This window comes from Drosophila montana, unplaced genomic scaffold (assembly GCF_035044405.1).
Source record: "Drosophila montana isolate Dmon_TW-CO22-7 unplaced genomic scaffold, ASM3504440v1 contig_3733_1, whole genome shotgun sequence".
NCBI classification, from domain to species: domain Eukaryota; kingdom Metazoa; phylum Arthropoda; class Insecta; order Diptera; family Drosophilidae; genus Drosophila; species Drosophila montana.
In genome coordinates, this window is record NW_026998620.1 from 11161698 (window position 1) to 11185544 (window position 23847).

At 42.2% G+C, this 23847-nt stretch overlaps 1 protein-coding gene across 7 annotated transcripts in view; it reads left to right on the forward strand.

Moving 5' to 3' along the window:
- The window catches only part of Gfrl (Glial cell line-derived neurotrophic family receptor-like), a 105043-nt gene that overhangs the window by 40702 nt on the left and 40494 nt on the right, over positions 1–23847 (forward strand). For 6 of the 7 annotated variants that reach the window (XM_064693253.1, XM_064693256.1, XM_064693260.1 and 3 more), the window contains exon 1: positions 5235–5851. The exons of the other annotated variant lie outside the window; for it this stretch is intronic. In XM_064693253.1, coding sequence (XP_064549323.1) covers positions 5602–5851 — 250 coding nt within the window. In that variant the 5' untranslated portion in view covers positions 5235–5601. Of the gene's footprint in view, positions 1–5234; positions 5852–23847 lie in introns of those variants that run through there. 7 annotated transcript variants of the gene reach the window in all.

Sequence of the window (23847 nt, forward strand, 5' to 3'; positions counted from 1 at the left end):
GAGAAGCGGCAGGAGGTGGCTGGCGGGGCGGTCGAATGAATGTCAATGCATAAAATTTATTCAGTGATGTTTGCAACTATTTTTCTTTTGGCGGGGCAACAGACAAATAAATTGCAAGGCATGCAATAAGACGAACCGAAATGTGTATCTAAGTGCCGGCTGTCTATCTAAGCGTGTGTGTGTCCGTGTGTGCCTTGTACTCGTATGCAAATAAAATTGTACATGAAATTGACTTTACGAGTGTTTGTGTGTGCGAACACAACGCTTGGTGCAACCCTAAACCGAAACATGACTTTGACTAACGTTGCTGCTGCATGTAAATGGGCGCCCCGCCGCATGCCACACGTTTGCCAGTAATCATCCATTATCCTAATGCCAACCATGTCCATGCCCAGTACAACCCAAGCCCCAAGAGAGTGACCGTATGTGTGGGTGTGGGTGTGTGTGTATGTGTATGCCCGGTCGATTGGATTATGCTACAACCTGCAAAACCTTCAAGCCTGGAACAGGGGCTACTCATACTGCAGCAGGAGCTGGAGCTGGAGCTCGTCTGACCTGGTCGCCTTACTGCGACATTTATTAATGATACGACCGAGAGTCGTGGCACACTTACACTCACACACACAATTACACTTTCAGGGGCAACCCAAAAACGATTTGCGTAATCGCAGCTCGAAATCATATTAATTGGCCCGTGCCTCTTGGCATTTACCCGAATCGATAATGAAAAGTTCAAACTGTAAAATCCAAAAGGTTATTGCTGTTTCCAACTCGAGTGCTTATGTGGACTCTCCGCCTGCTGCGCCACTTAAATAGTTTTTTAGTTAACAAGCCGATCGATTGTTCTATATGTCAGCTGCCTTTATTCCCACACTCTCTTACACACACACACTCATACTCTCGGTCTAATCATAGCGTCTGCATTCGGTATTTATAAAATTGGGCCATAAAATGGCAACGCACTCGAAAATAGCATTGCGTGGTGTCAAGAAAAGTCGGCTGTTTCAAAAATTCTTCAAGGCATGTTTAAAGCTTTAAGCCAGCTTCGACTTTTACCAAGAATTTGCCTACTGCATACAGCTTACATTTTTTAAAGCTTTCTTAAATACTCACACACACGCATTCCTACAAGCTTCACAAATAATTAAGCAAGTTCCGGGTTACGTATGCGCCATGTAAGCCAGCGTGGCGATATGTTTTTTTTTCGTGCTTTATAATTGTGATGTGTATTTCCATTGACGTAAGGGTGAATGTGTTGCAATAAGCGACATACAGGCAGAGATACTACGTCTGAGAATGGCAGGTGGTTGCCAGCACTTGACAGCCGTCGGACAAGGCCACAGGCTGGCAGTGGGAGGGGGTAGGGAAACGATCAGATGAGCCGACTCATTGCAACTTTCAGAAACAATAAAACTCGCACTGCATAATATATGAGACAGAGCTTCCGACCCCTTGACAGACAGCCAGAAAACTGTCTGCCAGTTACTCATGTACAGTGTTCTTCCTGCTGCTGCTGCTGTTGTTCTTCTTGTTGTCAAAAAGTACGCACAATTCACTTTAATTTCAGGGACGATGCGAAGCCAGAAAATGATAGCAACAGCGACGGCAACTCATTACCGGGCACATTGTCAGCCGATGGCGCCCACCAAGGCGTCGCTCGCAAATGTTTGTGTTACTGCGAGTTTATTACGAATTCATTAACGTTTGTAAATGTAATTAAATGCTTTTGAAAAGTATCGTTAAATGTGCTTAAATCAACAAATAAGCCAGCTAGCTGAGGCAGCTATCTGTATCAAAGCTTTTATCATATGATTAATAATAGTTTAATTTAAGTAAAATGAAACTGCGAGATTTGTTTTTATCTCGATTTCAGTTGAACACTGAAAAGAACTGTTCCAAAAGCTCTCATAAGCTTCCGGTACGACAAATTGTATAGTCTGGGAAAAAATAGTTATTTTTATTAAAGAGCTTTGGCAGCTTTAAAAATCTTTTAGTAAGATTAATTATATGTAACTTAAAACTCAAACAAAAGCATTCAAGCTTCTTCAACTTTCCACTTAAACTGAAAGCTTCTTGTAGGATTTACTTCATTCACCTTCAGGTTTGAAACTCATAGAGATCCACGAAAAAACTTGTCAACACTCTGAAAAATGTTATTATGATAATTTGTTAAAATTAAAGCTTCAATTAAAGCACAGTAGCAGGTGAATTAACCATACCTATGCACTGCTATTGTGGCATTTCCTATAGCTCTGGTGTGCTTTAATTATATTTAAAAAATGAAAGCCTTGCAGTTATAAAATTATGTAAACTATTATTGATAATTGTTTGTTGTAATGTCATTGCGTTTCGTCAAATTGCATTTGTAATGCGAAGACAAATGTTACTCGAGGCATATTCATAAGGGACAACGTATAGGTGTTGCTCGGTGAGACACCCCCCTTAGTCGGCCACAGTTAATTACATAAAAGTCTGTGCAATCTGAGCTACCCAAGTCTGTTGCAATCTGTCGGCAGTCAGTCAACGAGACTGCAACTTTTATGAGACGCCGACAGACGCCTAATTAGATCTTCCAACGAGAACTGCGAACAACTACATGAAACACCTCAGTAAATTATGTGAGAAATGCACTTAAGTAGCTGCCTGTGGCATGGAGAATGTGATTTTGTATGTGTGTGTGTGTGTGTGTGTTTGTGTGTGTATGGTATTGTGGCAGAGCTGATTTGTCTGCTTTGTCTGGCGTCTTTTGTAGTATCGAAATTTGCAGCTAAAGAATTTCAATTTAAATCGAATTTTGGCCAGCTTGTGAATGGCATGTGGCTTGGCATTTTATCTTTGCACCAAAAACTTGGCCAAGTCAATACAATGTCGAATGCAGTGCTAATTCTCCGACTGACACTGGCTGCATACAATTTGTGGTATATTTATTGGCTTGTTTGGTCAGTTACACACACACACCCCCCACACATCCACAAACACACAGACACACTCAACTGGACTACAAACAGAGAGCAAGATAGAAATATTTGGGTGCACAGCTGGAGTTCGAATTGTTGGCCTGTTAAGCTGGCCAGACTCAAAGCATGACCATTGACACACTTATTTGCACAGCTGCTGAGCTGAGTTTAGCTTATGTGTTGGCCAGTTTTCAAGCCGTACTATATATATACATATATTTTAATATGTTTATAAAATTTTACCAACAAATTGGCCAGCCACAAGCCAGAGGCCGGGCAGGCTCAGAGGCCCCAGTAGTGGCTCTGGCAATGACTTTCAGTTCAGGTGCAGCAGTGTTGCATTAACTTATGCAACAACTTGCAAGTTTAAATAAATACATTTTCAGTTTGAGGCAAAAGCCGAGGCAAGGGTGGAGGCTGAGCAGGCAACGGCACAGGCTCTGGCACAGGCACAGGCACAGCTAGCGACAGAGGCAGAGGCAGAGGCAGGCGCACGTAACAATTTGTGAGGCAAACATGGCTTTATTTTAGTTTCAATTTTTACTTCGTTATTTTTTTTATACACACACGAATACACACGCACACACACTTACACCGAGATGGCGCTGTGTTTGTTTTAGAACACGCCGCTTGTTGTCTTTGGCAGCGTCCTCGTCCTCATCGTCCTTTTGCCGCCATTTTACGCTCGTTATGGCAACACTTTTGGCTCAAAAGCAAACGACTCTGACAACGTGCACAACTCAAACGGCCGTCGCGCTGCAGAAAATAAAAAAAATAGAATAAAAAACTAAAAAAAAACGTTATTGCGTGGTGTGCGGCTCGTTACGTTCCATGAGGCAGCACAGAGAGGCGGCAGCAGCAGTGAAAAAATCATTTCAAGCAGAAACAACAAGGGAAATGCACAAAACGCCTTCGCGCCTTGCAGTTTCCTTCCTCCCAACTACGTAATGTGTGTTAAGGTGTGTGTGTGTGTGTGTGTGAATCTGTGTGTCACAGTGTTTGCCTACGTTCGCTTCGTTGACTGGCAACTTTCGTCGCCTGTGCACTCGCGCCCGCTGGTGATTGACTGCAACATGTCTGTATCTGTATGTTCATCACTGTTTGTTGTCAACGTTGTTCTTGTTGTTCTTGTTGTTCTTGTTGTTCTTGTTGTTGTTGTCGTTGTTGTTTGGCAATAATTTTTTAACGCTCTGGCAGACGCATGCGGCATTTGCCTGCTGTCTGTACCCGCTGTCGCCTGTTTGTTTACATGATTGTGCACAGAAGTGTTTGCTTCCCGGCCCCTGCCTGCACCCAAACTGACGATTTCCGGCACTTGTGAGTGCATTAGCGCCTGAGAGCGGGCATTGTCGAGGACTGGCATTGCGGGTAAGCGGCGGGTGGGGGGAGTTTGCATTTCTCTTTGAGCCAAATCACAGCAAATTATATTTTTATTGATTCTGTCAACATTTGCGTGCGATTTGCTCGATAAAAAGCTCAGCAAGGGGAATTAATTTGATTGAGTTGCATATTGCGCATACGCCATGTTGCCAGACGGCAGTTCCCAATTGCAGTGCCCAGTCAGCTGGCCGACAACAACAATGGCAACAATTTTAAAAGCTTGGCACAACGCAAAAACCGCAGCAAGTCGCGACAGCTAAAACAGCAGCAACAACAACAACAACAACAGCAGCAACAACTTTTCGCATTCACTAAAACTTTTCAACATTTTCTTGTTAGCCGTTGTCGTTGTTGCTGTTGCTGTTGCTGCTGTTGCTGTCGTTGTTGCTATTGCTGCTGTTGTTGTTGTTGTTGCTACTTTGGCTGCATTGCCATAGACCCAGTGAGCAAATTGTAAATGAAAAAGTTTTTTATGTTATTCAGTGTTTGCTGTGGGCGGCTCTTCCATCATTGCGCCTCCACACCCGTTTCTATCTCTCCCACATTCAGTCTCTAGCGCCTCGTGGTGTGTGTGTGTGTTTCCGTTTTTAAGGCCGCCTATGGATACGAGTATTTGTGGTGTTGTCGTTATTGCTGCATTATGTCTATTGTTGTCTATAGAAGTTTTGTCGAAAGTAATTGTAAATGCTGTTCATAGTTGGACTGACTCTCTGCCTCTCTGTCTGGCTGGCCGTCGTCCTGTCTCTTACTGGCTCCTGTCAACTTCAAGAGATTTTCGTTTTCAAAAATTTAGCCAATGCTTAAAGTCAAATCTGATGCAAAAGCAGAAGGCAAACCTTGAAATATTCATTTTTTACGCTTCTCTCTTTTATGGCAATTCTTGATTACACAACATAGTAAAAAAAGTTGAAAGCAGGTGTAACACAAAGTGTTTTTATGTTAAGCAGTGTGCAGACTAAAACAAAACAAAATTATTAATGAAAGCAGCTCAGTTTTGGATTAAGTCAACTTTGTTAATATCGAGTCAAAGAGAACAGCTACAAAAATGTCATCGCCTATAGCAACGGAGTGTTAAATGCACTAATACTTACATTTACATATTATAAATGTCTACAAAGTGTAAAAGAATTTAAGAGCAACATAATTAAAGGAACACAAAGTACATCCAAAGTGTAGCAAAAAATATTAAATTCCTCAACCTGTCGGGCACACCGCCTACGTCTCCAACACCGTCCAGGAGAACAAAGCGAGACCCGACACCAAAATGACCCGCTTTCGCATAAAAAATCTTAAAATCCTCTCGTGCTGTCTCAGTGTTTGGGTCACGCTCTTTGGCGGCGCCCTTCATCTGGCACGCTGCAGTGAATTTCCCGAGCGCGAATGCTGCGATTTGACCACCACCTCGACAGTGGGTCCTCTGCCATTGCCGCCGCCGGCCCTGCCCACCGACAAATCATTATCATCGGCCACAACCGCCTTGGAGACAGACCTGAATCTAACAATTGGCCGTTCAGGTAAGCAAGCAACTATAACTTAAATCAGAGCAGATGTAGTGTAGCTATTAGTGCGTTAATCGATATGAATAGTGTGACTGTCAAAGTTGACAGCATGTTAAATTGTGTGATTGCGCTGTGATTTGACTGACAATATCTAAATATGAATGATAAACAACAAAGTAATATGTGAAATTAATTGCGATTTAATTATTGTGACAAGTTGGTAAGATTTTTAACTAATGACTGACGGAACTGTTGACTATGCCCAACTTGAGTTATATTAAACCATGGACACATGTTTCGGTCTCACTTTCATCTTGTGTCTTAGCCAACCTTTGCTATTATGGTGTATCTAAAAATATATTGGCTGCAGTCTAAGTGAGTGCAGTATTGGTAAACAATACTTAACGCTTCATTGGCCATACAAACACTCCCCGCACACATGTGGAAACTATACTTATGTATTAGCTGGAACGAAGATAGCGCCAGATGCCATCACTTATGCTCCAATTAACACGATGACCTTTCAGACCATCGACGGGACTTTGTGCTGACGGGTGCTGAGGCAGCCGCTCAACCGGGTCTGGGACACGATTGCCTGCAAGCGGTTTGGCATGCATTGGATACGTGGCACTCCCCTGCAGCCCGTTGGGAACGCTGAGCGTTGCCTGCATGTCTGTCTGAGTCGATTTAGAGTCTCTGAACTATTTGAAATGCAAAGCAAACGTCAGCTGTAAAACAATTTATATTCACTTTGGATTGAGGTTTTGTTTTGTATTTTATTGTGTGCGCTAGCACTGACGACACAGAGGTGTGTATGAGTGTGTCTGTGTGTGAATAAGTTTGTTATCTTGCACGGCAGCTTGACTTGTTTTAAATGTTTGCTGAGCGTTGCTACGTGCCGTAAACAGCAATAGATATAGCGAACAACAGCATTTTTTTCCAATTGGCCACAAGGACACAGTAAATAAACATGGTGCTCCATTGAGTTTGTTGCACTTGCTGCAAAATTTCTGCTGTACTGCGGAATTTAAAATGAATTTGAAGTAGCTAACGAACTTTTCATGTCAATTGAGACTTCAATAAAAAAAATAAAAAAGATGCCAAACAACCATCGAAATTCAAATTAAAAATGCAACCCGAAATTCATCGATAATAACTGGCCAACTTCAGTGGAGCAGAGTGATTTTGTATTGCCATGAAATCAGCTCGTAACCCTCCCAATTAACCCTCTCTCTCTGCTCAGCCAATGCTATCCATTTATCCAAGCCAAATGGCAACTGTGAAAAGTTTGGTTGAAGTGCAGAAAATTTTGAGACGCAAAAAAGCTGTTGAAAATAAATTTAAAAAATAAAAATATAGCACAATAATATTCGGAAATGGAATTGCGAATATTGTATTGAGTGGCCACTTTCATAGGCTTTCGTAGAACTTTCGTATAGATTTAAATGTCAAATTAGCAACAAATTAAAAATGCCAGCTGCCTGCAAGTTAAATGAGTCTCAGTACTGCCTACAATTCAAAAGAAACTCTGAGCGCAATAACCTCTGTCGCACACAGACACACACACACACACGCACAGACACACACTTGAACATAGATACAGAAAGTGACAGGAGGTAACACGCAATGGCAGTTGCTGGCTATATAATTGAGTTTATTAAATAATCATAACTATCGATTCGATAGGTAACGTTACGTTTGGGGTTCATTTTGCTACCCCTTCGATCCGATGTCGCTATAAAAATAGCAAATGGACATCAAAAATGCAAAATGCTTGCAAGTGCTCTGCTCGAAATGCATGTGATTGATTGATTGATCGGGCCCAGGGCAGACGACAGACATTGGCCAATTAAATTGGCTGGCAAAATTAGTCATTAAAAAAAACTGTATGAACTGTATGCCCGGACCGAAGACGTTGAACAGCCACTACAAAATCGATTGGTTTGCCGGTAAGACTGGTTAAACTGCAAAAGCAGTCAAAGGACACTCACATACACCAATTACATTACACACACACAACCACACACACGCACACACACACTTGCAGAGGGAGAGAGGGAGAAAGAGGGCGACACACATAACAATTTGCAATGAGGTTGACGTTGAGGGACATAAAAATTTCCGTATGCCTTTTTATCGACATATGGCAGAGTCTACAACAACGTAGTCCGGCTAAGTCCTTTTTCCTGTCACATGACAAGCTCGAAGACGACGACGACGACGACGACGACGACGAGTTGAGTACGTCTTGCAGTTTATAGCATTTAGATTGAGTTTGCACACATATTCATACAACTTGCTTGGATTCGTAGTCGTATTCGCATTTGAATTTGAATTTCCTTCAGTGGCCAAGAAAAAGGAGCCTCTGACCCCGAGTCTTGCCCCGCCTGTCCACAATCAGCTTCTTGTCACAGCCGAACTATGCATGACATATGTCTGCATGATTTTAATCAGTATAAAATTTTCATTTTATGTTTGCATTTTCCGCTCGGCCCTATGCAAAATTGATGGTTGGACAGTGGTAGGGGTTATGATAAACTTATATATAATTTTGTTTGTTTTTTTCTTCATACTTATCTGTGGCAACTTTTACTTGTGCTTTTCGTTCAGACATTATCAATTTTTGTTCATATGCAGTCGAACCATCTCTAAGTGCTTTACTGTGGCTGGTTGCGAACGTGCACGTTAGCTCGAACGGTTAAATCGCATCAATTTAAGCTTTTCAGACACTAACACACACTCAAACAGACGCTTACACAGTCTCCGCGCACAATGCTCTTATGTTATTCCAGCTTAATTATGTTGCAACACCCGTTCGACCCTCGACATGACCCAGACCAACACCAAACCGGCTTGACCTGCCACTGCGAGTCCTGGCCGTGTGTGTACACAACGCGCACAGGTGCCAGAAGGCCCGTGTAACAAGAATGCTTTATGTACTGCCCCAGGTCCGCGCGTGCACATGTGTTTGTGTGTGCGTGAATTAGTTATGAAGCCAAAGTCAAACTGGGTCAGTATTTCTTCCAGCATGCGCCTGTATTACTGCACTCGCTCCCACCCTCGCTCTCTTGCAGCCGCTGCCACACGGTTGTTGCACCACTGAATGTTGCCATATATTTGTGCGGCGCGTATACCACTTTCGTGTTATTGCGTATACGTGCCGTTGGCCATGCGTTCAATGCATGCCACTTTCTCATGCTGTGTCAATAGTTGAGCACCGTGCGTTTATAGCTGTTAAAATTGTAATTAAATTCAATGCGCTTCTCGGCAAAAAATGTAAATTTTATGCCATAAGAGTGTCCATACGAACATGCAACATTTTCTTGAAAAAAATAAAATAAAAATGCAACAGCAATGCCGCTGCGGCCACAGCAGTAACAGCAGCATCAACCCCAACGTAATATTTCAATTTGTAGGACACTCGAGCCAAGATACAAGGCAGCCAAGTAGAAGAGCTCAGCACTTAACCTTCGGCTGATGCTGATGCTGCTGTTGCTGCTGCTGAATCACATGGGCCTGACCTTCATCAAATGTAGAAAAGGTAGAAGCAGACACTTAGCGCAAACTCACAAGTCGTGGCTTATGTTACTGCTGCTGCTGCTGCTACTTTCTTGCGATGTTTGCCAGGCAAATTAAAAATTCAGCACAAAACAAAAAGCAGCAATGGCAATGACTGCCAACCTCAGTCGTAGCCACAGTCGTAGCCACAGTCAGTGGCACTGGCATAAGCTGCGTACCACAGCACCACGTGAATTGTGGGGCAACCGCTGCTTACGGTTCTCTAGCTGTCTCGATTTCACTTCAAATGAGAAAATACGCAAGGCGAAGCGCGCGCAAAAAGTAAATTAAAAATTGTGTGTGTTTATTTGCACAAAATTCCAGCAAAGCGAACGGCAAAAACCTGCCACCAAACAGCGGGTGGCACCGCCGCTGGTAACTAACCCGCTTGCCACAGTTGCGAGCACTTTAAAGCTAGCTGCCATTTTCAAAGCAGTCTTTAAATTGAACGGCAGCAGCTCGACGTGTCGGTGCTGAAAGTCAAGGTTGCTAATTAAGTGGCTTATGTTTTGTTTTTATTTCCATATAAATATATATATATATATATATACATATATATATATTTTTTTTCCTTTTGGGTCAAACACATATAAAGGCGGTATAAAGCTTCCTGCCACAGATTTCGTCTGCTGTGCGACACATTAAGCGCATTTAAAAGTGCTTTATGCGTACGTGTCTGTCTGCCTATATGTATATAAATGTGTGTGTGTGTGTATGTGCGCGTGTCAGTGTGCGTGTGTCTCGTTTTAAGTCCTGAGCTTAGCATCAATTTTTGAGGGATTTATGGTTTTTATTTGGCCACCAAAGTGCGCTGTGGCACATATACAATCAACACGTTCCACGCCCCCACCGGGGTTGGCATTGGGGCGTAAGCTGAAACTTGTTTCGTTTAATTAAAAAAAGCGGCAACCATTTCAGCTAGTGGCGACTGTTAAATGATTTCGTATTTTGCATTGCCAAATAAATCACGAGTCAACATTTTAAAGAGCTCAAGTGTGGCAAAAGCATATTTATGTACTACATGTGAGCCCGGAGCACATCATCTATCAAAATTCACTTTTCATAGGGCGCCAGTTAAGCAGTACGCAGCTGTCTGGCAGACTGTCTGCCTGCCGGACTGACAGTCTGGCATAAATTTAACCCGCACGTAGTCGCAATTTTAATATAATAGCGGGCTAAGCATAGTCCAACCCTCTTTGCGCCTCTTGGTACGAGGCATATCAACGACCTAGTAAGCATCTTTATATAATTTCATGAGGCTGTCATCTCTCTCTCTCTCTCTCTCACACATACACACATGCAGTAGGGACACCTGGCGATCGCTCGCATCACGCACTTTGCATAAATTTGTTATGCATATAAAATTAAAAGCATATTTTGAGGCGGCAAGCAGCAAGGCAAGGAGTTTACTTTAGATAGCTGCTGCTGTTGATATTTGTAATTTGTACTTCTTTTAACTGCCAGCAACAGCGGCGGCAGCTTCAAAAGCTACAAAGCAACGCACACACCATAGCGCGTGTATCTTTCTGAGATACGCAGTCAGCAAATGAGCAAAGTTTCGTTTTGTGCTCGTATTTGATTTTTTGGCCCGGCTGCTCGGGGCCTTTACTTTCTTGACTGCCAAAAATATCCGTTTCTTAGCTGTTTGCCTCTGCCCTTGGCAGTGCCAGCAAGACAAACGGCAAAAAGTTAACTTCAAATGGCAAAAAGGAAGCAAGAAATATTAAATATACGCGCCAGAAATAAACAGAGGCCAACGGTGTTGATAGCTATTAACATGCGTGTGTATGTGTGTGCGTGTGTGTGTCTACACCGGCGCATGTGTATGATATTCAAATGAACTAACACCACATACACACACACACGCACACACACACACACGTACACGCATAGGTAACTTTAATGGCAGGTGCTGAGGCTCAAATCAAAAAGCGTCAACGCGTTGCGTGTCGTTGCGTAGGAGTGTTTCTGTATGTATGTATGTGCGAGTGTGTGAGTGTTTGTGTGAGCAACAGCAACCGCAGCCAGCAACAACATATGTAAATATTTCGCCACAGCGACACACTCGACATTCATTTTTCCACCACTCGCCGCCCGCGGCTTAAGTTTGCGTTTTTATTTAATTGCGGAAATTGCGGCATCGCGTTGCCATCACACACAGCACACATACAGACACACACACACAGCCTTATAATTTCTTTCATATAGCAACGAAGCATTGTAACATATTTTTATGGCCTCACATTTTTCTGCTTTCATACATTTTCGTGTGTGTTTCTCTGAAGCATTCTTTAAATTCAAAAGCTAAGGCAGATATGAGTTTCGAAGAACACATGTGTCTGTGTCTGTGTGTGTAAATAAATTGAGTCAAGTGTGTCATCTTCGTCTTGGGGTTGCTCGCTTGACAAACCAAACTAATTAGAAAGTCACTTTGCTCACCAGCCTCAAATCAGCAAAATCGTTGGGCATAAAATTAAAAAATTGTTGCGCTGCCAACTCTTGGTATGGCATTTGATTTTATTTTCTTTTTCTTTCTCTCTTTTTTTGACGAGCCTTGTCAAACGATTAAAAATCCGCGGATGGGGCGCAAATTTGAATACCTTATTCAATTAATTATCTCAATTTTTTACGCTTAGTTCATTCTTTGCAGGTAAGCGACCGCATTCTTGATAATTCTAAACCTAATTTCCCACTTTCGCTTAAGATCTCTGGGGGCAGGCAGCATATTTATATAATTGCTGAATCATGTTCATTAAGTGGCACACGGCGTATACGTAACTCGACTTCAATGAGCCTTTTATTGATTTCAATTAATTGCCAGCGATTTGCGGCGCCCACCCACACAACAATGCCGATGCACAATAACTAAGTGAATTTGAGCCAAAGGACAAATGGCTGGCAATCAGCTTATGAGTAGCTTATGTGAGCCGATGCCAAATATCGATACTAGTGATTGTTGCTGTTGTAACGCAAGAGTTTTAATGTGTTTGCGCTCGCTCCTATCAAACCATTACGATCTAAATGACACTTTGACAGGGGCACGGCAGCGGGTTGCGACAGCGACAGAGGCAGGAGCAGAAGCAGGGACAGGAGCAGGGGCTTGACTTTACCTGGCTGGTCTTAGAGTTCGGGTTGTTCTCGTTGCTGCACGCAGTCGATGACGGGCAGCGATAAGCGCAAGAAAAATCGAAGCAGCGGCGCTCTAACACACACACTCACATGCACACACTCGAACACGCACACCTACGAGTCGCGACACACGCCACTTAGCTGTTAATATTTAAAGTTGCAGCTGTGGCAGAAGGAAGAGGAAGCCAACAGCAGCTAGCACGCCGCGCCACACACAACCGGAAGCGGAAAGCTCTTCGCCTGCGGAAGTGTTTCGTGCGCGCAACTTTATATAAGTTGTTGTCCCTGCTGCTGCTGCTGCTGCTGTGCTTGTTGTTGCTGTTGTGTGGTGTGTTGCATTCTCGTCGCTGAATATTGCACGGTTCTCTTGTAATGACAAAGCAGCAACAGCCAAGCTACAACAACAACCGAAATGAACACAATTCGTTTAAGCAGGCGACACTTGAGCGCATTTTTATTGCCTGAGCCACGAACGAACTCCGAACAGCCGAATCACAGTGGAGCAATAGCTTATTCTACTGTAAAAAAATTAAGTTCTTCCAGACACTAGCGGAAATACTGGATCTATATACAAGAAACTGTTTGTCCTGACTGATTGACATCGGTGATCCGCAATGTCGAAAATTTATGAAAAACGGCTCAAAGAAACGTTGTTTTTATCATCAGATCACCTTCGAATACATTTGCAAAGATATTCTTAAAAATTCACTTCTATTCCCTTTGCGAAATTCCCCCAGCGTCTTATTTTCTCACAGCTCTTTTCGACATTTTCTTTCATATTGCAATAGTGGATCAGATTTGCTACATAAAACTTTAAGGAAATAAAGATAAAGCTAATCGGTTGCTAAAAAAATAATAAAGAGCAAATGCAACAGATTAACAGATTTCTGGTCAGATAGTTAGTCAGAAGCAATTTATATATACATATGGATAAATTAGCTAATAAAAACACAAACACGGTGATCTTTGAAAATGTTTGCCCACAATGCGACAGTGGCTTTACCTTGGTGGTAACATTCAAATTTTGCACAGACTGTGCTGCCTTTTAGTGGCAAATCTCCTGAGTTAGCTGATAGTTTCCCATTGCTTCATTTTGGCAATGCTGCTGCTGGTGCTTGTTTCCAGCTTCATTTCCGCGCCATGCGAGTCGATGATTTTTGTTGACATCTTGTTGGGCTGCACCCGCCTGCCGCCTGCCGCTTGCCGCGTCGTGTTGCGCAATCAGCGCAGCTGCTTTGCATATTTATACTTGAGTCGCGTGTCTTTGCAGCTGGAAAAACATTTTGCAGCATTTACTTTTGCAGTCATGTCGCATCCTATTTTTGTCCCATTTTCCCCTCGATAGTTTTATATTTTCCTTTGTTGACACATCGAAGTAATCTTTGTGAAGCATGCAATTATTTTCTCTTCAAATATGGGAATACTAAGCCAATTCAGCAAAAACATTTCATGTGATACATTTGTGTGCATTAACATAACTAATTTATTACTCATTATTTCTATAATTTGTGGTCTGGTATTAAGTGTGCTTTTAATTAAAGCACACTTTCAGATGCGTTATACAATTATTGAAAAACAATGTTTAAATTATGTTTATTAAAAAATACTTTCTCACAATTGCATACACAGCCAAAACAAAAGAGACACGTTGTGAAAATAATAAATAAAACAAGCACACGCCATTTAAACAGTTTTAACGTTCCGCCACTCAATTACTAAATTGAAAAATAAATTATTGGACACTCGGACAGCTGAGTATTTGGACAGGTCAACAATTAAATCAAATATTCTGACATCTGCCCCTTCCCATCCGCCGGGCTGTCCTCGCAAACTAATAAATGCCAGCAGCAACTGCTGCAAGTGCAGCATCCGCAAATAAGCTTATAATAACCCACACAAATTAATGTGCTGCAGTTAGTTTGCGGTCAATCCTGGCCATTTGGACAGCCGGCCAAAAGGGCAACGGCTTTCTTATCAAATGCAACAACAATAAGATGTGTAGAGTGTAAATTGATTGACGACACACATGGGTGACATTACACGAGCTCAGTTAATAGTTAATTAGCTAACCCAAATCCAAAACTACAATACACTTTAAGGCAAAGAAATACTCTGAAGGCTTGTGTATATATATGTATGATCTATGATATATAATAATAATATTGGCTAAAATACATGCCTATATATTAATCTACCATATCCATATCTAGTATTCGAAACCTTGCTCTTTTATTAACCAAATTGGATCAAAGATATTCAGGAATAATTAATTGCAAGCTCAACTAACCATTCTTCCAAAATTTTTTGTGTTATATTTATGTATAAAATATCGAAAAATTTGCATTATGAGGTCTGATATCTAATAGTCAAGCACAGTCTGTGTGCTCAGCTAAGATTATTTTGTGTAGGGTATCAACCGGAAGCGATTTTGACGAAATTGAAGTGAACGAGTTGATACTATATAGAAACACACGAATTCGCACACATATCTGTTGTATATGATTCGTGTACGCTTATAAATAATAACAATTCCGCTAAACCGGATGCCGAAATAACAACTTCCTTTTGTGTAAATGTTGAACGGAAGGTCACATGCCACTCGCCTGGCTTATCACATGCGTGTGTGTGTGTGTGTGTTTTTTTTTATGTATGTGTGTGTGTGTGCGTTCATTTATGATTGAGTGCGTTCTGTAGTAGTAGCGTATACTCCACGTGTGCGTGTGTGTGTGAGTCGGTGTGTGTATCGGTGTGTGTAATGAGCGCTTCGGCATGTGTGCGTAGCCAACAAGCTCGGCAAGAATCGTATATATTCGCACACACACACACACACATACACCCATTCTCAAAATGAAAATGTCAAAAACAACTACAACGAGTTGCGTGTTGCTTTATTTTTGTTGTTTATATAACATATTTTTTTTGCATTTTGCTTTTGAATAGGTCTACACATCATCCAAATGTTCGCGTTGTAGTTGCCAACCCTTTTTTGCCGGCTTTTGTTGCTTGTTTTTTGAGCTTCCGTCTGCCATGAAATATGTAGCTTTATTTTTGCTATATGAATCCAGCCGCATGGCTGTGAATATGTGTTTGTGTGTGTGTGTGTGTGTGTTTGTAGAATATGCGTATGTGTGCTTTTCAATTGTCGCAAAGTCATGCCGCGTGTGCATGTGTGTGTGCGCGTACACAACAGAAATTTAATTTAAATTTGCACATCAAATTTGTATATAAATTTTTAAACATGCGCAGATCAAAAAACAAAAGAAAAAATAAATAAACAAATGCGCACTTTACAATTCGTGTGGCCGTGTACAACAAATGAAATTTATTAAACCTGTAGCTGGATTGCCCTAGATTTTTTAACCAATTTTATGTCAGTTAAATTTATATTTAACTTTATACATAACAGTTATTTAATATTAAATTTCACATTCAGGAAAAAAGAAATACGTATTATATATTATTGAATTTTTTTAGAAACCACATTAGTTATGTTCGTATAGCTCTGGTTTCCTGAAACTATATCCTCGTTGTCTCAATAACATTTATATAAGCTTAGTAAGGGCATCAACAGCGAGGGTATACAAAATGTTAGTTTAAATCATTCATATAGCCATTTATGCGGTGTGACATTCTCATGTCGCTTCACGGATCCGGTATGACATAATAAACGCAAACATTTGACAGGCGACATATGTATGTGAAAATCTCGGCCAACTTTGCGGCACATGTATTAATTGGTCTTGGTAGAGGGGTGACAGTTCTTGTGGGCGTGTCACTTCTGTTAACTGACCTGCAAACTGCCTGCCTGCTGGTCGACAGATAGTCCGCAAAAAGTTTGCCCTTAGCCTCACGAGGGGACACAGTAATTCCTGCCTCAGAGCCAAAGTTTGGGTGTCACCGAATTGGTAGCTATGACGGCTTAGGCAAAACTTTCACAAAGTGATTATTATTGTATGGAAAGTTTACGGGTTGCTTCTAAAAAGAAGAAGAGGCGCTTGGTTCACTCTTTATATGGATGTGTGTGTGGGTGTATGTATAAATGGTGTGGTTACATATGTAATAGGTAAAAACAAAAAACTTACTGCGCACAAAGTTTTTGGGCCAAATTACCATGCAAACTATTGCACAACAAGCTAACACGTTGACGACAAGAACAACAAAAACAACAACAACAAAAATAACAACCATGGAATCTGCCAAATGCTCTGACGATATGATGCACTAAAACCAATTAAAAGTCATTTAACATGAATCAGAAGCACGTGTTTCGGGCAGACCTGATGCCTGGACCTGGCCAAATGGAGTAAATGGGTTCAAGTGTTTGATAGTTCAAAAGTGTTTGCCCAAATACGTGAAGCAACTCTAGAGAGAACCAAAGTCTGCTCAAACGTATGAGTAGCTGGGCTTCGGTTAGCTGCCGACAAGCTAACTAACTGAGTTGGCTAAAAGTTTTAGCCATAAATAACATAACTATTTAAGTGCCTTGTGCTGCAATCATCTAGCATTTTGTAAAGTCATACCTTATAGGGCCAGAAAACAGCCTTGACCAACAATCGTTGTTGGCTCTGTTTCAAAAATTGAAATGTCTTCATGGACGGCTAAAGTGGCAGCAGACTTAGCGCGCGAGAGCAAAGGCCGGAGCAGCAAAGTGGCCATTACTCTAATTAACCTTATTTCGTTCTCAATTACAAGTGTAAGAAACCAAAAAATAACAAATAAAAAACAAGCAAAGGAAAAACAACAAGAACAACAATAATCTGGCCGGAAAACAAGAAAACAAAGCAATACAATTGCCTTAAAACATAATTGTTATTTTGCGCCATTTTCCCTTTTGATTCGGCATTCGCGTTGCTTTTGCCGTTGCCGTTGCCTACTTTTGGGCGCAGCCAAAAGGCAAATTAAGTTTTTGCTCTAATTTAGTCTGACGCACGTCGTAACAACAGCAACAGCAGCAGCAGCAGCAGCAACTCCAGCAACAACAACAACAGCAATCTTTGGTTTTGTTTTCAAGCCGTAGCCGCTTTTCTTTAGCTTAATTTACCATTTTTCACTCTTATCGCGTGCCTCTGAGTTAGACAGAGATGGAGCAAGCTACTGGGAGAGGGGAGGAGCACGCGAATCGGGCCATAAAAGTCAAGGCAGCCGGCAAATGGAAAACATTTGGACCTGGCACTGGCAGCTGCCTTAAAGTTTAAGCTGTAAGCGTAACAATAATTTAATGCGACGCTTAAATTGTTTGTAAAATGTTCAACAACCGCGCAACGCTGCACGTTGCTTGCCACTTGCCACTTGCTGGTTGCCGCTTGCCGCTTGCCAACTTCCAGTCGTACGCCAAAGTTAAAAAGTGGAAAAGTTTTCTTTTCTATTTAACGTAATTTGCCTTCATTTGCGTTAGCTCTGCCGCTCCCCACCAGCTCCTGCCAAATATGGACTCACTTGCTGGCCAGCGTATTCTCCTCCCCGCAGCGAATAGCTCTGCCTGCCCTCTCTCTTGCCATCCCCGCTGCTCTCTCAAGATATTTGCTGCTTGGCATATGTTGCCCTTGTCTCATAATCTGGCATATTTCCCTGTGCCATGTGCTTTTCAGCTTTTGTTTTTCTTCCGCTGTTGTTGTTGCTGTTGTTGTTGTTGTTGTTCTTGTTGCTGTCGTGACTGTGTCACTCCCCTTGTGTGACAACAGCAAGAGACTTGTGCTTGAGCTACTTTTTTGTGTTTTTCCTCTTTTTTATTTTTTTATTTTGGCTTTCATTTTTGTGGTTAAGCAAATGTTTAACAAACCAAATCGCAGATTTGCATTTTATGCTTGGCTCTTGGCAGAGGGAAAATCAGACGCTGCCAGTTTTATAGCCCCGGCTGGTTGCTGTTTATTGTTGCTGCCTTTTCCGCTTGGATAAGCGCCACTTTAATGCGCCTAATCGGGCTTAGAATCAAAAGATGCTTAACGCTTAGAAACCGAATAAAAGAACAACAAAAATAAAAGCAAACCAGAAAATGCTTTCGACTTGATTTCATCAATTGTCTGTGGCGACAGACAGACGGAAAGGCAGAGTTAGCGGCAGAGCGAGATATTCAGATAGACATAGAGCTTAGCTGGTAAGCTGCTTAGCGCAGGACTAAGGCTTGCCACTGCCGCAGCTGCCACTCTGGCACTGGAGCGCAATCCTTTTGAGTCTGCCTTCATTCATTTTATTTGCTGATATTTGCTCATTTCTGTGTCGACTTGCCTGTTATTTACACTTGGCTTCGGGTAGTCAGGCGACAGGGCTCTAGACAAATTATTGACACGCTTAACACACACGCACACATACTAGCTCACCAACTAACCAGCTCAGAGTAAATTCATTGTTGCATGCCTCGGAGGCATGAGAATGAAAACATTTTCACTTATTTGCTCAGAAATTGGATAGCAATCGAACTGAAATTGGATCTCACTCATTTTTGTATACACTTCAAGTGGCGGCCAATGCATTGTTTTGCTTTTAACTGCCTTCTGTCGTTGTTGTTGCTGTTGCTGTTGCTGTTGCTATTGCCGGGACATAAAACATTTTCCGGCTATTTGCTGCTGTGGCGCCCCTCTACCCATGCACGTCCACTTGGCGGCGTTGCTGTTCCCCGCCCGCCGTCATTCTCTTATTATCGTAATAGAATTTGCCAAATTGAGGTTGAAATGCTTTCGGCCTGCCCCTGCTCCGCCCGTGCACCCCTTGCCACTTGGCATCCGTTTATCGTTTGATTGTTTGTTTGCCTGTTTGCTTGTTGGCTCACCCCTCACCGGCCCCCGGGCTCACACTTCGTGCACTCCTTCATAGTCTCCGGCTGGGTTTCGGTTTCGGTTTCGGCTTTTGGTTGTCCCGGCCGTTCGCAGTTCACTTGATTGTTTGCTTATTTGGCGGGCCTGCGCTTATCAATTGCCGTTTTTATTGCCATTTTGGCTTCGACGTCGTCGTTTATTGAGTACCAAAAAAAAATTCATTGCCTGCTTTAGGGCGAGCGCGCGGCTTTGAAACTGCTGGGCAAGCATACAACAACGGGAACAAGCATTGGAACTCATTGGAGATTTGGCTGCCATTATCTCGGACAGAGTGCTGGTGCTGTCCTTAAGCAATTCGCTTGGATTTCATTTAATTGTTTATCTTGTGGCTATTGTTTGCTTTGCGGTGATTGAATCGCCTTAGTCAGATGTGCCAGTATTATGATTGATTTGTCAGCTTTTATATGGCCCAGGTAGATATGTCTATACATTTACACAATAATTTGTATGACTGACCTCGTCTGAGCTAACTCAAAACGTTGCGAGCTACCCTCTCCGTCTATTTCTGTGCAGTTAAAGCAATTACAAACTGGCTTACAGGCAAAAAGAAACCATGTCAGCCTCAAGCACAACAGCTCAAGGCTTGTCATGCAGGCGATGCGTGTTTATAAACTCCTAAAGTGGGGCCAATGCCATTGGATATGTGTCACGTTGGCTTCGAGTGGCGCCACATTCACAATGATGACGTTAGCGACGGTCCTTGGTCAATCGGTCAACTCATCAGCGCAGCGCACACGTTGCGTATGAGTAAAGCCAATTCCTCGCTTCACTTGCCACAAAATGGTGCAGCAAAAACAAGAGAGCGAGAGAAAGAGAGTAGGCACCTTTACATGACTTTTTTGCACTATAGCATTGTTTCTATGGGGCTTTCGTAAAGAATTCCGTACGCACACACACACATGCAAGCAAACACACCACACACACAAGGGAATGAGACCTCTTGCTGGTTGCGTTTCCAGGCAATTTTAGCCACTTAATCTTGCACACAGAGAAAAATTAGGTAACCTATATTGGCGATGAAAATAATAATATTTTAAGCATTTACCTAAAGAAGTACAATTATTTTCTATTTAATATTTTATCAGTTTTGTTTTTATTTTATTTTTGTAGAGAGAGATATACTATTTCTGTTAGAACTCTTTTAGCAGCACAAAAATATTGTTTGACAAACTTTACAAATAATTTACATAAGTATATTAAGGGGAATGTGATGTCATAAATAAAATCACATAAACATACAGAACACTTAACACTCTAACAGAATATTTTTCACTCAGCCACACTTTTTCTCACAGTGTTTTAGCCTTTAGCCCTTGCGTTGTCGCTGGCCATAAAACTATTGGTTACTGTTGACTTGCCACCTCGATTGTTTCTCCTGTTGTTCTTATAGTAGTATTTGTTGTTGTTATTGTTGGAGCTGTTGGCATTTGTGTTCTGTGTTCCACTTGCTCGTCGGTTGTTGCTGCATACATTTGGATTCACCTTGTTTTGGTGTCGATGTGTTTGTCTCTCAGCCGCCATAATACCAAACTATGCAACACATCTGGCAACAGTCTGAACTTGTCTCTGCTAAACGCAGACACACGCAGACACACGCACACACAAATACCAACAAACGAGAACTGCTCCACCCAGAGCACATCACTGCTAGGTATATCATTTTAGCCCCCTCTCCTGGCTGCTGTCAGACTCTAATTAGAGCGGCCATAAAATGCAAAATGCATTGAATGAGTGACAGGGAGGTGGACGGTAGGGTTAGTGCAGCTCTTTAGCAGAATTTAATTTTGTGGCTTGGAAATCAATTGAGTATGCATTGGGCCCCATTTGTAATTTTCATACCCAGTACTTATAGATGTTTGCTCTGATTAACATGAAATTACACTAAATTATTATGGAAAATGGAAGACAGAGAAAGAGGGGGATAGAGAGCGAGGGAGAAAGACCGAAAGGTTGATTGAGAGGTAGAGAAGGACCTGATGTTGGCCCTTGGCTGTGGACTGTCGGCAGATTGGACTGCCTTAAGGTAAAAATCTCTGGCACTGCCATGACAGCTGGCAGAGCCTCAGTTCGGATACACATCTACAAGTAAACACACACACACTCACACTCGTTGACATTGACATTTTGCCTAATGCCTTGGCAAGCTTAAATTGAGTCATACTCTGTGCACTGACAAGACGAGACAGACAGCTAGAGACGCAGTCACTCAATGAGTGGGGCCCTCCGTGGTGGAGAGGGGGGTAGTCAATCGGTATAAATTATTATGTCAGCTCATGACAGCACAAGCAACTGCTGCCCCAGCGCCGGGTACAGCCAGGCGGGCGACAAGGCTTAGCGGCAGGAATTAGTTTTGACACGCAGCAGGTTGGGCGAGGGTAGACATGGGCAGACACCTCTGGACACGAGAGCTCTGTGTATCGATCTATAATTAAGATAAGCTACAGTTGGAGTGTCTACCACGGCTTCATTATGGCCGGTGCTCGTATGCAAAGTGAGCTGGAGTACGGGTCGCACTTACGGTCAGATAGCAGCTGCGTTATTTGTTTATGAAATTGACCTGCGATTATCGCTGCATACAAAGTTGTGTGTGGCAACGGCCCATAAATTACATGCCACACGTTCAGGCGATTGAGCGTGTGGGCGTGTCAATACCGAAAGCAACTCCATGAAACTTTAGCACAACTAAACGCCAAAGCGTTTTGTAAAACTTGCTGGAATCGAAGTGAAGCCCACACGCGTAGCATGAACTGCAGATGACTTCGACTTTTGTATAACCACACACCGTACCCTCCGCTAACACATTTTACGCACAAGCTGGATGGATACAAAAAGAAGTTGGTAAAATGTATAAAACTTTCGTATTGACAATAAACGCCAGCAAGCTGCAACTGCAAACGGGGGCGGGGCGAGCGTTGCGAGCGGCAAATGCAAAGTGTTTGGCACTGCTTTCCAAATAGAGTCAGGCACATCCAGAGTACCATTCCCTGACTTCAGATAAAGCCCGCAGGTTGCAGACGGCCCCATGTCATGAGAGGGAAAGGCTGCAAAATAGTTTCTGTTTGGCACTTAGTTGCTTGAAAGTTGCCCAAAGCAACGAGACGGGGTGCTTGGTGTTGGGGCTAGTGCATATACCTTTATGGCTATGGCAGACAAAAGCACACGAAATTCAATGAGCTGCAAAAAGCAGCTAAAGTTGCTGCTGCCAGATTTACGCCAAGAAAAATGTCAGCCAGTCAGTAAGAGAGTCAGCCGGGCGGTCCGACCTGCAGCCTGCATAGTGCATAGGACACAGGACACAGGACACGTAACCGGGGCCTTAGAAAAGAAAGCTGTATATATGTAAACTCAACTGCAACTCGAGTTGACTGCGACTGTGGGCTGCGACTTTGGTGCTGCAGACAAATTGCACTCGTAAATGCTTTAAATTGTGCACTCTGCGGTCCAAATTGAAGTTGAGCAAGAAAAACGCGTCGCTTAAAGCGGGCGGCAAACAAAAGTTGCGAAAAACTACAAGAAGCGTGCAAAAAATGGCTGAGCGTGTTAAGAAAAATGTTTTCGTAAGCTGCGAACAAATGCGCGACAATATTTTTCAGCCACTTGCCACCCGCCATCCCCCAGGCCTCTGGCAGCCACTCACGAAGCAGCCAACGCTTGTAAGGAGGCGATGGCTACAGTAGCTACTGATAAATGAGCATTGGACGTTGATATACCCTGTAATCCCTTTTGTAGAATATATATGAATATGCGAATATGTGTTGGAAAAACCAATGAGCTAAGTTTTGTGAAGACACACAGCTTTCAATTAACCAATATAGAGATGTAAGCATATATCATTTATAATCTTCATCGTTGGAAAAATAAATAACAATAGAATATAGTAGAACTGTTAAACAGAAATATAATTTATATATTTGTGCAGCTGTACCTAGAGCGAGAAAAATATTATTGATTCTTACAGAATAGTAATCAATTTAATCAGTTTATCAGCATTATATACAGTTTTGACGTAGACAATTAGGGAATCCTTGTTCATAAATTTATCAGTTTTTTTTTTATCGCGGGACACCAAATAGAATGATTTTTAAAAGATTTATCGAAAATTTAACAGTATAGAATATAATAGAATGGGAAGAAGTAAAAAAATTATTTCATTGATTCTAAACTCTGATAGAGTGAAATATAATAGACAATAATAAATATTTTTGGTGTCTTTCTTTATGGGAAAACTTTAAAGGTATATAATCCAGATTCACAACAATCTGAGTTTTTGTACCCTAATCAATGTAAGCCCGAGACAATCTACCCTTTCGTTCTTTTGAAGTAGGCAGTATAATGATGCCGACTGCCGACTCAATGTTGCCTTTGGATGTTCGGTGTTGGATTCAACGTGAGCACCTTTGGCAGCGGTAAAAGAAAAGCGAGGCATTCGCTGCCTTTGTTGCAGAACAAAAAACGGAGAAATGCTACAAGAAACGCCAGTTGGGAGTAGTTGTATGTGTGTTTGTGAGTGGG